At 38.3% G+C, this 14,664-nt stretch overlaps 1 protein-coding gene across 1 annotated transcript; it reads left to right on the top strand.

The window, feature by feature from the left end:
• The first annotated feature begins 5,279 nt into the window (after positions 1-5,279).
• LOC145214013 (sodium- and chloride-dependent GABA transporter ine-like) lies at positions 5,280-14,454 on the top strand. Its single transcript, XM_080082434.1, has 12 exons — positions 5,280-6,684; positions 9,666-9,806; positions 9,919-10,053; positions 10,883-11,099; positions 11,430-11,562; positions 11,785-11,919; positions 11,988-12,141; positions 12,511-12,698; positions 13,087-13,230; positions 13,302-13,502; positions 13,572-13,739; positions 13,851-14,454. Exons 2-12 carry the CDS (start codon positions 9,680-9,682, stop codon positions 13,986-13,988), a joined length of 1,740 nt encoding a protein of 579 aa, XP_079938560.1. The 5' UTR covers positions 5,280-6,684; positions 9,666-9,679; the 3' UTR covers positions 13,989-14,454.
• Positions 14,455-14,664: the final 210 nt, after the last annotated feature.

Below are 14,664 nucleotides of genomic sequence, written 5' to 3'. Positions count from 1 at the left end.
TAGCGTACGCCCACGAGCTGCCCCGCTGGCGCAGTGACGTCCACACAGACATAAAACTCGAGCTCGCGCGCTGGCGTTCCGGCTCACACAGCCGCACTTTCACTGGGATCTCTTTTACATGTGCTTTTCACATGGTCAATGTTTGGCTGTACCATATCGGTTAATATAGATAAAGGTTATTCTTTCTATCCTTATTATTTATTATAATTTGAATTTAGTTCTGTCTGGTGTACTTATAACAGTGATTAAGGAAGTTAGCTCACGCCGGCAAGCCAACGCAGTTTTGAAGTGTGAACTTCTGATGTTCAGTAACTTCACTTGCTGGGCGAAATGCATATCATGTGTGTAGTGCATAGTGATTTTTGGGCATTGTTAGCAAAACACATGTTGATTTTGCCAATGCAAACTTCCTTAACCATTGCTTGAAGTATTGTGGGTGTGTTCTGCCGTAGGATCGCAACCGACCGCACGAACCTGGCGGGGTACGTCCGGTTGCATAAGACGGTGGTTGAACCCGCGGGTTCTGCTGGCCAAATGAAACCCGCCTAAACGGAAACACCAGCTCGGTTCCTCGGAACGTTTCCTGTGATCCCGTAATAGGCAGACCCGGGTGTCCCGAGGACAGTTCGTTGCGATGGAAGTTGGATCAAAAGTGGCCGTCGCTCATCTCCTCTGCTTCTTAGCTTTTGTAAGATCGATGGCGGGAATCTCAGATGTTGATCGATGTGGAAGTGGAAGGTGATGACTGTTCTCGTCCCGGTTGGCAGATCTGAAAAAGTCAAATCCTACGGCAGTACTTTGCTCTTTTATGTGTGACTACGTAATGTTGATCATATGTATTATAGACAAAATAAGCAAACATGCAAAAAAAATAACGATAACAATAAAAGCACACTGGGATAAAACTGTAGGAGGAGAATGAGAACCAAAAATCAGTGTATGTGGAGAAGGAAACAAAGCTGTGAGTTAATTGTTCTGGTGTGACTGGAAGCCTGGAAATGGAAACGGAGGTGTATCACTGGATTGGTGGTATTGCATCAGTAGATGCAAACGGTATTTTTTTACAAAGGAGGAGCGTGAGAGCGACTTTGTGACGTGTGGTATTTCTTCCTATACTTTTGGACCTCGATAGCAAGTTGACCTTGAGCCAATCGCGGTGCTTACACGGGGATGAAAGTAATTCTGACTGTCAGCCCTTCTGGTGTTGTGACTATGAACTGACGAAATAGGTGTAAACAGGGTGTTGTATGTGGAAGGTAGTGCACCGGAATGAAACGCGTGCAACAGTTTGGCTAACTCTAGTTTATAAATGTCTCTAATTTTCAGAAGGCGCATATGGTAATATATGGGGGTGGCGCGACAGTCCAGATTTTAGCTGCAACGAAACGGCTTTTTTCTTTCATTCTTGTAAGAAAGTAGCGAACCGGATGTATTGTATTCTTTCCTTCGCTCTCGTGGTATGAGAATGACAGCAGTTCAGTAGAGGTCGTCGCGCAGGCACGATATTTCATGTCATGCATTAATTATACACGAAAAAGGAGGCGGATAAGTGAGGGATCTGTAGTGCGGCGGCTACGGCTGTTGACGAGGAACATATTGTGCAACCCTAGCACACTGCATCTACCCGGTAGATATAACTAATAGCCTAGTCAGGTTTTTGTTGTGTTGTATGTGGAAGGTAGTGCACCGGAATGAAACGCGTGCAACAGTTTGGCTAACTCTAGTTTATAAATGTCTCTAATTTTCAGAAGGCGCATATGGTAATATATGGGGGTGGCGCGACATCGGTAGGTGATGCGAGTGATGGCTCGCAGGGTTTTGTTGTGTTTAATGTCGTCACAATTATCGTTGCAGTTGCAGTCAGTCATTTTACCTTAACAGCCAGACAAAGATCTTTCCCGTTTGACTTACTGGACAAGATACGACGAATCACCTTCCATGAAACAAATTGAACTGAATCCAATGAACGGGGATGGCAAGAACGGGGTTGTGATAACTAGACAGGAAACGGGAAAAGGAGATTTTGAGAATAATCCAATGCCAAAAAAGGAAACTGTTGATGAACCAACGGATGAAGAAAACGAAATGTCAAGGTGGAGAAGCATAGGTTGTGGAATATTCCGATTTCTGTGCGGAATCAGGAAAGAATGGGATACATCGGATGAGTCGGAGGTTGTATTTCCGACGCTGTACCAGAGAAGTAGAGAGAACCGGACTTTTGTTTGGTTCGAACACATTCCGAGGTTTGTTGCTTGAGAAAATACCCCAAACAAAAGTGAACAAAGCCTTCACTAAAACCATTTTTTTCAAGATTTGTGGGGCTAATAAACCAAAACACATAACAATGGAAATATTTTGTCATTTCCAAATCGTCCTAGCAACGCACAAAAACACAATGCACACACACGCAAGGCTGATGACAATCGTGTGTACAGCATGCCTTACACGGACCAGAAAATGTAAAGGAAAATTCCAGCTCCCATGATCACTACGAGTCCGGCCGTAAGAAGGACCTTCTCTCTACTTCTCTGGTACAGCGTCGGAAATACAACCTCCGGCTCATCCGATGTATCCCATTCTTTCCTGATTCCGCACACAAATCGGAATATTCCACAACCTATGCTTCTCCACCTTGACATTTCGTTTTCGTTTTCTTCATCCGTTGGTTCATCAACAGTTTCCTTTTTTAGCATTGGATTATTCTCAAAATCTCCTTTTCCCGTTTCCTGTCTAGTTATCACAACCCCGTTCTTGCCATCCCCGTTCATTGGATTCAGTTCAATTTGTTTCATGGAAGGTGATTCGTCGTATCTTGTCCAGTAAGTCAAACGGGAAAGATCTTTGTCTGGCTGCTTGGTAAAATGACTGACTGCAACTGCAACGATAATTGTGACGAAGAAGAGCATTGCAGAGTAATACATGTAGTGAAATTTGGAGAGGAAGGCTGGTGTAACGTTTCTAGGTAGCCTTTTTAGTCTAAATTAACTATTTGAGCTATCATAAAAACGCCACTAAATTTAGAGTATAATCTTACGTTAATGTAGATTATATTATCTAGTTTATTTAATTATTACGTGAGTTCACTAATTCCCTTATTGCTTTTTGTGTAAGAACGAACTTTTAGTTAAAGTTAAATTACTTTATGAAGATAAAACCTGTCTATAAACCAAACCTAGTTCCACTCCACCAAGTGATTTTATTAAAAGAAAACACACAAACAATTATTATACACAAGACATAATGTTAATACATACAACTGCCAAAACCACAGTAATCTGACACTGAGTCCTAAAGAAACTGAATTCAACAAGCGTACAACTTCACAGGCAACAACAGGGCAATCAGTCCAGCATACACGCTGGACGACTGCCCGAGGATAATTAACACTCTCCCTTTCGTAACGAAAGAAACGGTATAAATACTATATGTCGTAGGTATGTGAACGCAAGAAAGGGCGATTACATGAAAAGCGCCAATACAAGAGAATGATGAAAGTTACACAACTAAACAGAATTAGCAGGACTGCCGCATAAACCACCACAAAAGGCACCCTTTTCAGTGCACCCTTTCCATAAAATCCATCGTAAACGTCTATGCTACGTTGCGCTATCCACCGGAAATTAGCGAACCTGTGGTGTGAGTTCCTGTGTTTTTTTTTCACTCGGTTCAAACCCATGACGCTCCGGGGACGAATCCCGACGAATCAATATTCTGTCACTAATTTCGAAAAAAGGCAAATTCCAAATTACAGGACGTTATCCACGACTTCAAGGTGTTGCAGCTTGTTGGCTGGTACGAGGTGCAGTTAGTACGTTGGAAAAATGCATTTATTTTATTGTTAAAATAAAACACCGTTAGCTGCAAAAAATAGGACAAATGGTGTTTGCGGTTGTAATCAACAGCTGCTTAAGATTACTACGCAGCTGTTTAGGACTACTGAATAAATTTAATCCATTTGCTAATTTCTGTTATTGTCATGTTCGCCTGTTTAATAAAGAGCAGGCAAGCCCCAGCACACCAAGTGATTTACGAGTTCATATTTGGATACGTTTTTCGACAGTTTGAGCAACCTTTATAGTTTGTCGTTAAGTAGAGCGCAAAAGTGAACCCGCTATTACAGTTTGTAAAAAAGTCTCTTTTTTCTAAAAAAAAGTAGACTTTGTGCGTCCGTTGGTTTAGTTTAGGATAATATAGAGTCGTGGTTGAGTCAAGTGGTAAACAAATTCACATTTTAGTAAATTTGGAAGCTGCAAAAACGTCTTTTTAAATGACATTTTACCAAACATTTGTTTGAGTACCTGTAGCCTACGGATCGTTATCATATAAAACTATTTGATGGACAAAACTGTACCATTTCGCGCAACAAGTTTAATTTTAGTGGAGTCAACTATTATTTAACTTTGTCTACACTAAATAGTATGACCACATTAGTGCCGCACTTATTGTAGTGAATTTTGTCTGCATCGGACCAAGGAAGTTTTAACCACCACTAAAATGTGCAGGTTTGTAATAACAAATAAAAACGGTTGCGTTGAATAGTTCAGATAAAACATTATAGCATCTAACGCGTTCAGACAGTTCAAACAGTGTTTACTTGATTGATTTGTTTCGATAAAGACTGGTAACCATTTTTGCACAACAATACACAGTCCGTTTATTGCAGCGGTTCTCAAACTTTTTTTAATTGTTTGTCATCACGGTCCCTTCGCAATTTTTTTGGGCACTCGCGGTCCAAACTAAATATAGATTCTTACAATTTCAAATAAGTTACCTTTGCAAAAGAAAAATGTTTAGTTACCAAATAATGTAATTTGTTTATTTCGAAAGCACTCCCACAAAAACAAACTGAATTTAGTTTAGATTCGTAAAATCACTTTGCGTGGGAATGTTTCAAAGGCGATTTATTACGCTACAAACAAGACTAAAACAATATGAACATAGTGCGCTAACAATCGCCTCTGTTTGTTACTTGAAAATGAAGTAAAAAATCACTTCTTGTAAAAGACTAAACACGTAGAAAACTCGTTTGTCTATCTAATTTTTGCTCATATACTCGCAAGATCTCATATTGCATATGATTGTAGAAATACTTTAAGTTCCTCGCGGTCCCCTGAAATCCCGTGGCGGACTCCCAAGGGACCGCGGCCTCCAGTTTGAGAACCGCTGGTTTATTGTGTTTAGCCTACAGCGCTTTGAAACTTGTTTTTCTAATAGTTTTTTTGCTTGAATATTCGGTCGTTTTGTCATAATCATATCGTTTGACGGTGGATCATGAAATTTTTCAGGTTTATGTTTAAGGTCATTTAACAAATATATATTAGGTAAGTCTAGGAATGGACTGGGATTTTTGCTAATACATAACAAGCAAGGTGAGGATGACCTAATAGTACGAATGGTAGAAAGTACAAGATGACAACTTGCCTGGTACATGGTAATTGAGGTAGATAACATCATTGGGCCACTTCGAGACGCAGTGGCAACAGCAGAATACAAATGGCGGGCTTCATAGGGTACTGCCGAAGTCCCTTTCTGTATGTTTATTTACACTCCAAGCACTTTGATGCCCGAAATACTGCTTGATTAAGCTAAGTCCAATAAACGAAATGGTGTTTAATGTTAGTTAGTTCATTTAATATTTCTGAAAAAGAATTGGGATTTTGATAACGTTGAGTAATGTGTTGATACAACTCATGCTAATATATTAATGAAGGTGAGCTTGACGTAACGGTGCGAATGATAGGAAGTAAAAAAAATATCAAATAGTGACACCTGTCAATTGTGCGTGAGAAATGATAGTCATGTGACGATGACAAAATGAAACTTGCAATCACGTGACAAATAGCTTTAGTGTGACGTTAACACACCTGACGAGGAAAATTTATTAATTTCGTTTCAGTGTGTTCCGTTGTGTTCTCAATTATAACGCTAATTTATTATGGTGTAACCAGACCCCATTTTACGGAAATCCCGAGACTTGGTCGTGAAACTGATACGGAATAACAAGCAATGGACAATAAGACAAACTGGCAAGCTTTTATGTGCGAGCCTTAAGGATACGGTTACAGCGTGACGCTAAATTTGAGCGGTTTAAATGAAACTGACTAACAAAAGTCAAACGTCATCGGTGTATATTAACTGTTTTATTAAGTCAGTTCAGTCGAAGTCCACCGGATTTCTGTTCATTTATTAAGAGGTCACGCATAAAATATCGTAATCGTGGAGTTCAACCTTTCGCAGTTGTGTTTCACGCAGTATTAAGTCAGTTAAACTTTAGTTTTCAGGGTACTAGCGTGCGCTATACTCTAACTTTAAACTCAACACCGTACTCAACAAGTACTGGTGATAAAAACACTTTTTCCGTAGTAATTGCGCGGTTTTGAGTTAATAAACTTTGTGCAATGGACTAATGTCTCGTAATCTTATTATTTTCTCCAGTTTCATGCACGCCAAAGTTCGGTAACCCCTAAGTGGTAAACATGGCTGAAACATTATTTGCCGCAAAGGTTACTTTTGATTAGTATCTCCGCAAACGAACGAAGTCATCATCCAAAGGGACTATAGTTCGTGCTGGACAAGTCACTCGCCTCTGAATGGGCTTTAAAGACTTGTTTACAGCACTACATATCACACATTAAACAAAATAGGAGGACGGATTTTACTGCGGGACTTAAACAGTCTAAAAACGTAAGTATGACATACTTTTTCGAAATATTAAATGGCAAATTTGGCAGCTTTTTTAATGCAAGAATTCTGTTATTCTTAAAAAGCACCATTCGTAACTTCATTACCCTTTACGTAAAACACTACTTGAACTTTTAAAGAAACCTTTAGGCTAGATTTTGATCATTTTACAGTAAACTTCAGTTAATCTTACAATTGCAATGTTATTGTTACCCCCACCACGTCTGAACCAAAAGTTTTGCATAAATTGTATGAAAATGGAAAGTGGGTGCGTTTATAGTGGTAAGTGGGCCTTGATGCGGAGCTGCAGGCCACTTACTAGACGACATAGGCGTTGACAGTGTTTTTTAAGGTGTTTTGGGGGACCGAAACGGTCCAAAATTTGGCAAATATGGCTATTTTTTGGTATTTAAATGAAACACTTGCGGTCTCTTAAAACTACTTAGCGGTCACCCAAACCAAACCTTAAAAAAAACCTGGACGTTGATATGATTTTATTCGTTGAAGACTCCCAGTTAAGTTGATTTAGTTTTTTTTCTTTTAAGGCTTTTTTTTATAAAACCAACGTATCTGGCACCGCAGAAACTTTTATATGTGATACTTACAGACTGCAAAAAACTATCTTACTGTAACGTGGTTAATATACGCTTTTCGACCCAACATGTCTAGATATACTGTAATACAATTTTGTGTCCTTGTAGTTAAAATGTACTCTGTATTTGGGGTGCCTAAATAAGCACATGCTTTCAATTCATGGGTTTTAATTCCCGGTGCGTACATGTTTTACTAAAATTAGGGTACATAAGCTAATTCTAATTGGCCTTATTTTGATGGATTATAGTCAACGGTTTGGGCTAAAGGTCAAACACATCAATTGACACAGCGTATCATATCGTGCTCTGTCTGACCAATACAGACACTTTAAAAATGATCAAAATTAGAAAGCTAGCAACTGCGAAGTCCCAAAGAATACAACAAGCACATCAAACGACGCACGGCAATGTTATGTCGTACAAACTGTCCATAGGTGCCTCTTTAGCACATTTAAAAAATCATCAGGGGTGTCAGCGAACAGCGAATATTCCAAACCGCAATTGTCAACAACACAAAAGCACATAGTAAAAACACACCAGAACACAACCGAACATTAGAAAGCATGATTAGGGGAATTTTTGTGCAACCGAATATAGCCGAATACAAGTAAGGTTAAATAAAACTAAAAGAGGAGAAAAACTCATGTAACACAATCAATTGTGCAAAAAAGCCATTTTATTTAGCTCCACTTAAAAACAGCAGCATTTTAACCACTGCGAAACAACCAGCAGCATTTTAACCACTGCGAAACAACCAGTAAAATGGAATGTTGGAGATAAGCTTTTGGAACAGAAACGATTTCCTGCTATGCTCAAAGCGGAATTTCCTATAGTGAAACAGAGCCAGATGAGCACCACACAAATGTGTTAACTCTCAGAGCAAAAATGACTACATTTTGTTTTTGCGAGGTAAAATTCCCTCAAAACCTTAACGCCTATAAAAAGGTCAAGTCAATTCTCCTAGGATGATAAACAAAAAAATTGAAAGTTGGGGCTTAGTGTTGAACAAAAAGAATGTGGTGCTTTCCAAAAGTACCAAGAAACAAATAAGTTTGTGGTGCTTTCAGCAGTACCAGGCAAAAGTTTCACTTTCCGTTTGGTTGCTTTCATGCCATTGACAGATTGAGGAAAAAATCCCTACACCAACAGACCGTAAACCGAAAAATCTTGGAGTGTCTGTTCAGTGTTAACCAACAAGAACTTTGATAGTATTATCTTAGAGATTAGCTTACATGCATTTTTCGAAACCGAATAGGCCCGGGATTTCCATGTTATTTTTTCATGGGCCTTTTACGATCACTCTTAGCAATTTTTATTTCTTTTTTCCTATTTTTAATAGGCATTTCCGCCAAGCGTCCAATTGTCGTATGTCGTAAACAAAATGCTGTAAAAAACGTATGCCTAGGCCCAGCTATAGCAGTTTTCAACTAAATGTGTGTTTTTATCGTATTTGTAGTCATAAAGTAACTCCCAAGTTCAAATACTATACCCATCAACTTGTAGTCGAAAAACAACAATCACGAAACTGGCATCTTATGCATCTGTCCATTTGTGTTTCCCATTAACGAAAGGGAAAGATACTGCGTACACTGTGTGCCGTTTTCAAAAAAACAACAAAAACCTTTCATTATGGGTAGAGCTACTAACACCATAACGCAAATGACAACCAAAGTCGATTAGGAGGCGTAAAGAGCTGATTTTTTTTATTTAGCGGCTATAAATGGGTTGGTTTGGGAAATAAGTTAAAAAAAAAAAAAATTTTACATTAGCAACTAATTTTTTGGGTTAGTTTTATTGTAGTGCTAATACCTAATTACCCCGACCCTAATAGCCCTAACCGTGAGCATTTTTGGAGATATAACCAAATCGACTTTGGTTGTGATTTGCGTTATGGTGTTAGTAGCTCTACCTTCATTATGCGCGAGCATAGCCTATTGTCACGATTCTCCTTTTACACACTTACTGAACCATGGCGCTGGTGCTGGTTCACATGTTTTTGCGCAATGAACCGAAACAGTACCTCTAAATACTGGCGCGGAGGAGAGTCGGTTTGATATGAAATAGTTTACATCAGAAGCATGTTTTTCCCTGGTATTTAAAGTATACACTAACATAACAGGCGAGTTACTAGTATATTTCTGAACAGATTGTTTTGTGTTTACACGATACAGTGAGTTTTCCTCTTGGAGGAAACACATTTCAACGGACAGGAAACATGTGTTACAGGCGGTTTGTGTCGTTTTAGCTTTCGCAGTAACATCGTGTTTTGCACTGTGCGTAAAAAGCACTAGTGTATTGTGGATAGTCTATGTGCCGCCATTTTGCTCTTGATTGTTCATTGCTTGTCATTTTTAAAGGAATTCTAATTTCAACCGTATTTAAACTGTCTAGGTCAGATTGCCGTTATGACTGCAGGTGAAACTCGTGCGAGATGGAGCAGCAAACATCAGTTTCTTTTGGCATGCGTTGGTTATGCTGTAGGATTGGGAAACATCTGGAGATTCCCATACCTTTGTTTCAAGAGTGGAGGAGGTAAGTAAATAAGCATGCTTTTGCCAACATTTTAGAAAATTAAACGTTTTGTAAAACAAACTTTGACTTTTCTCACCGCGTTTTTTTTATATGATGCTTGGTTGGTTTTCAGGAGCTTTTTTAATACCTTATCTTACGATGTTGATCGTATGTGGAATACCACTTTTGTACCTTGAAATGGCAATTGGGCAATATACAAGATATGGACCTGTACAGGCGTTTAATATACTTTGTCCGCTGATGAAAGGTAAGCAAACGTTACGCGGCTCATACATTATTTTGGAAGATTTTCAGTACAAAAAATCGCTTGGTTACAATTGTTTTTTAGATCGTTTCATAGTGAGTAGCATTAAAAGTCATTGTGTATTTACAGCGTTGTCAGCGTGCTAAAAGTTTAAAATTCAATGATCATAAACCGGTTTTCGAAACTAAGTTCAAATTTGTGCGCTTAGTTGTATGGGTAAGAACGTGCATGAATGTATCAATATGGTATAAAACACTAAACATAACCGCCGACCAACTATATACGAACATATTGCGTCGATGAACACATGCTGTCCCACAAATTTAGTTCAACTGCTGAGTGGCGACAATCTGGTGGTGGCTAGCCCGTTTAAGCTATTTGTTTCCCGAACAAATGAGGTAGCTGAGTATGAGTCTTTACCGCGCTGTGTTGACCAAAGTTGAACAGGGTCATGCCTTTTTAACAAATATAAAGCTGCGTTTAACTGAAGAAAAACATTCGAAAAACATTTTATTCATTCTCTTCTGTTCAAATATTTGTGAATGACATGGGTCCCAACCAGTTGAAATTTTGGAACTAGTGGCGCCTTTTTATGACAAAGGAACTTCAAACTGTAGGATTGTTTGTTTAACCCACCACAAGTTCCCAGTAGAAAATTGGCCCGGAATGACGTTGCGAAATATTTAAAATCTCTTCGCTGGTAACATAATGCGAGGTGCTTTTACTGTCTGATCCCGTCTATGACGTGGCAATAACCACATCTTTGTTAGGTGATTAGGTTTTTTAGATTTATTATTATTTAAACACGCATCTTTCATAATCTTTTTTGCAGGTGTTGGTGTTGCCACCGTGGTAATAAGTTTCATTCTGTGCACTTATTACAATGTCGTTATCACATGGGCTTTATACTATCTCTTCAACTCCTTTCGTGCTACTCTGCCTTGGTACAGCTGCAACGAAACTTGGAGCAGTTCGAATTGTTTGGAAACAATTAATTCTTCCTTCAATTCCACAGAATCGGTTGTATCTACAACACAGGACTTTTTTGAGTTAGTATTTTTGTATTTTGGCGAACCGTCTTTTATATACTGAAACCGTTCCCCTCTGTGATCGAAAAAAAACATTAAATTTCGAGCGTTCGAAGGAAACACAAGCGTGCATTTTAAATCAGTTAATATTTCCGCTGTTTAAAGTAAATTGTGTGCATCTTACAAGAAATAAGTTACATGTTGAAATAAGTTATATGATTGTCTTTAAAATCGAATGACGAACGGGTGATCCAAATTTGCTTGGTTGTTTGGGAACATATTTTACGTTTTTCAGTCCGGTTTTAGCTATATATATATATACATGAAAAACTGTTTTTTTTTCTGTTAAAGCCGTATGGTATTGGCGAAAACCAGTGGTATTGAAGACATGGGATTTATGCAATGGAAACTGTTTGGATGCTTTGTTTTAGCCTGGGTTTTAGTGTACGCTTGCATTTTCAAAGGAATTAAATCTGCGGGAAAGGTTTGTTTTCTGACTTTACCAAATGTCACGAACATTGATACCACTTTGACGGGTAAAATATAAACATAACCTTTGTCATTTAAAAAACATATACGTGATTTCGCAGCAAACTTAAAATTAAACGCCACAATCTTTCATGTGTCATTTAAGTAACCATTGTTTTGTTTTTGCAAAAAAAGAAAGAAATGCCTTTAAACCAGTTTTCGAACATTTTATTACCAGGTCGTCTATGCCACAGCAACGTTTCCGTATGTAGTTTTGATTGTGTTGTTGGTCGCAAGTGTTACCTTGCCTGGATCCACAAACGGAATTCTGTATTTTTTAAAGCCTGTATGGGGAGAGCTACTTAATGCCGAGGTAAACAAATCCTATATACATGCAACACGGCTCCTTGACATCTATAACGTTCCTGGTTCTCTGTTTAGGTTTGGGTGAACGCGGCAGCGCAAAACTTTAACTCCATAGGAATAAGCTTTGGTTCTCTTGTGGCATTTGCAAGTTACAACCCACGCAACAACAATTTATTAAAAGATACTTTGTTTATTTCCACCATCAACAGCTTTACAAGCATTCTAGCAGGTGTGAACTTTGTCTGATCGATAATGGACATATGATTAAATCGCAAAAACACTAAGGTCCAAACGGGTTTGTGGGTTTCAATCCCACCTCGCATTTTAGCGATCCCTAAGGAATTGGATAGGTTGTGCAAAAAAGTAAAAAAAAATCGTTGTCGGACTTCAATGCTGGCGAGTCAACCCAATTTAAGTAACACTTGTTTTATTTGCAGAACTGACATTGTGAAATGTAAAATGTCCCGAATTACAAACTTTATAACAATTAAGCTATCGTGAATCATATGTATCACTACGAACCGAGGTTGTCTAAAAACGTTGTCTTCAACTTCCAACAATTGAGCTTTCGAAATTTAATTATATTTATGTGTTTTAGGTTTGGTGATATTTTCGGCAATGGGACATATGTCATACATACTAGGCAAACCTATACAACAAGTGGCAACACAAGGTCCTGAACTTGTATTTATTGTGTATCCACAAATATTTGCCAACCTACCAGCCGCACCGGTATGGGCGGTGCTGTTTTTTTTCATGTTGATTTGTCTTGGAATTGACAGTCAGGTAAGTTGAAAAAATTTTTTACAATTTGAAATGTGATTAAGATTCTAGAAAAGGCACCAAACCTCGTTTAGTTCAGTTCAACAAAAACAAAATTATTACCCAAACCATTTCTCTCATTGGACCCAGCGGTTGTTGTGATATCCTTTATTTAAAAGCCAGTCAAATATGTCAGCGGTTAAATTTAAATTATGTTGTGGTTTGTGAGACGAATTGTTTTGTTTTTACTGTTTTCAGGAAATGCGTGCTGGTACTGGTAACGTCGGGTTTTGTCGGTCGAAATTTAAAACGTTGTATTGTACATTTACGCTTGTTCGTAAATTTGCTTTCAATACGTTTTGGTTATTATTGTAGTTTTATTTACTCGTTTGTAAACAAACATGTATTTCAGTTTGCCATGGTTGAGGTGGTAAATACGACGATTATGGATTCACGGTACTGTCGCCTCCTACTAAAAGTTTTCAGGAGAAAGGAATTTATTTCTTTGGGGGTGTGCATTATTGCCTTTCTGTTGGGAATTCCCCATCTAATGCAGGTAATAATAGTTATTTGTGGTGGTACGATTCGATTGGATATATTATTTTCAAACGTTTATCATACACTTAGGGCGGTATTTACGTTTTCACATTGTTGGACCAGTACACAGCAATTGTATCTCTCATGTTCCTGGCTTTCTTTGAAGTCGTGGCTGTGTGCTGGTTATACGGAGGTTGGAATGTTGCAGCCAATGTTAGGGAAATGACCGGCCAAGCCCCATCGAAGTTTTTCACTGTATGTTGGGTTTTTGTTTGCCCAGTGCTGATCGGGGTACGTTAACGTAAACTTCTAACATTGCAACTAGGTTGAGTTGGAGAGCATTCGATTTGTTTCTTGCAGGTCATTCTGGTCTTCAGTATAATTCAATATAAGCCTGCCAAATACGGGAAAATGCATTTTCCTGATTGGGCAAATGTAATTGGTTGGTTCATTGCCCTTGCGTCGATGATGTGTATTCCAATTTGCGCTATTACCACTCTGTGTGCTCTGAAAGGTTCTTTCATTGAGGTATTATATGTCGATACTGCTTGATTTCGCTGATCATTTGCACAATGAAATATTCCTCTTTGAACATTGTGTCAGTAGTTAACAAATTTCATAAGTTATAACTTTTCGCAGAGATTAAAAAAATCAATTCAACCACGGACTGATTTGATACATTGGAACGATTCACCTGGAATAGAACTAAAGTTTTCAACAAAAGACAATACAGGTCATCTTCTAGACAACAAGGATTCAGATATTATTGGCATATAAACACCACCACATCGTACCGCACTAATAATAATTTGCATTTTGTACGACACTAATTACAATGTGTAACTATAGTCTTATATTATACTCAAGAGTGTATTTGTTTGTTAATCGTGTATATGCTGCATATTATCTTTTAGCTGAACATATATGTCAATATCGATGCAACTACATTTTATATGGTACGTGGTTTGCTTTGAATTCATTTCTTTTTTGTATACGTATGTATGTCAATATCAGTTAAAAATATTCCACTTTGTGCAAATAAGCGCATACTATTTTTAAAATATTCCATTTTGTGCGATTGAGCGCAATATACGTGAATATAATTTGCTGCTGTTTTGGCCGTTAGGGTAAAATCACTGCTTGGCAAACCTCACGCCGACAGTCACCAAAAGTTCACACGAGTGTGCTATTTAAAGTCAACTTGCATGAAAATACACAAATAAAAAAAACTTTAATTCGTGCATCTTCGAAATATGTTTTACCAGAGCAAGAGTTCGAAAACTTACAAGCAGAAAGAGTTTTAAGCTGCTCTTCGTTTTGTATATGCACTAAAGTGATTTTAGGCAATGTTTTGCTGCCGTCTCAGTTACTATACTAACAGAAGTCATGGGAAAAGTTTTGATGTTACGAATAAAATCATTCCGAGTTGGGTTGCGTCTTCGCGACCCCTTCA

The sequence above is a fragment of the Phallusia mammillata genome, chromosome 2 (genome assembly GCF_965637545.1).
Source record: "Phallusia mammillata chromosome 2, kaPhaMamm4.hap1.1, whole genome shotgun sequence".
Taxonomy (NCBI): domain Eukaryota; kingdom Metazoa; phylum Chordata; class Ascidiacea; order Phlebobranchia; family Ascidiidae; genus Phallusia; species Phallusia mammillata.
This window is presented reverse-complemented; position numbering and strand designations above follow the sequence as displayed.

What these genes read in the sequence shown, in the direction of transcription:
- LOC145214013 (XM_080082434.1), top strand. Translation starts at nt 9,680, where the DNA reads ATGACTGCAGGTGAAACTCGTGCGAGATGGAGCAGCAAACATCAGTTT. An exon ending in GTCTTGGAATTGACAGTCAG is followed by an intron (nt 12,699 to 13,086) that starts GTAAGTTGAAAA and finishes CATGTATTTCAG; the next exon opens with TTTGCCATGGTTGAGGTGGT. An exon ending in TTTGCCCAGTGCTGATCGGG is followed by an intron (nt 13,503 to 13,571) that starts GTACGTTAACGT and finishes TGTTTCTTGCAG; the next exon opens with GTCATTCTGGTCTTCAGTAT.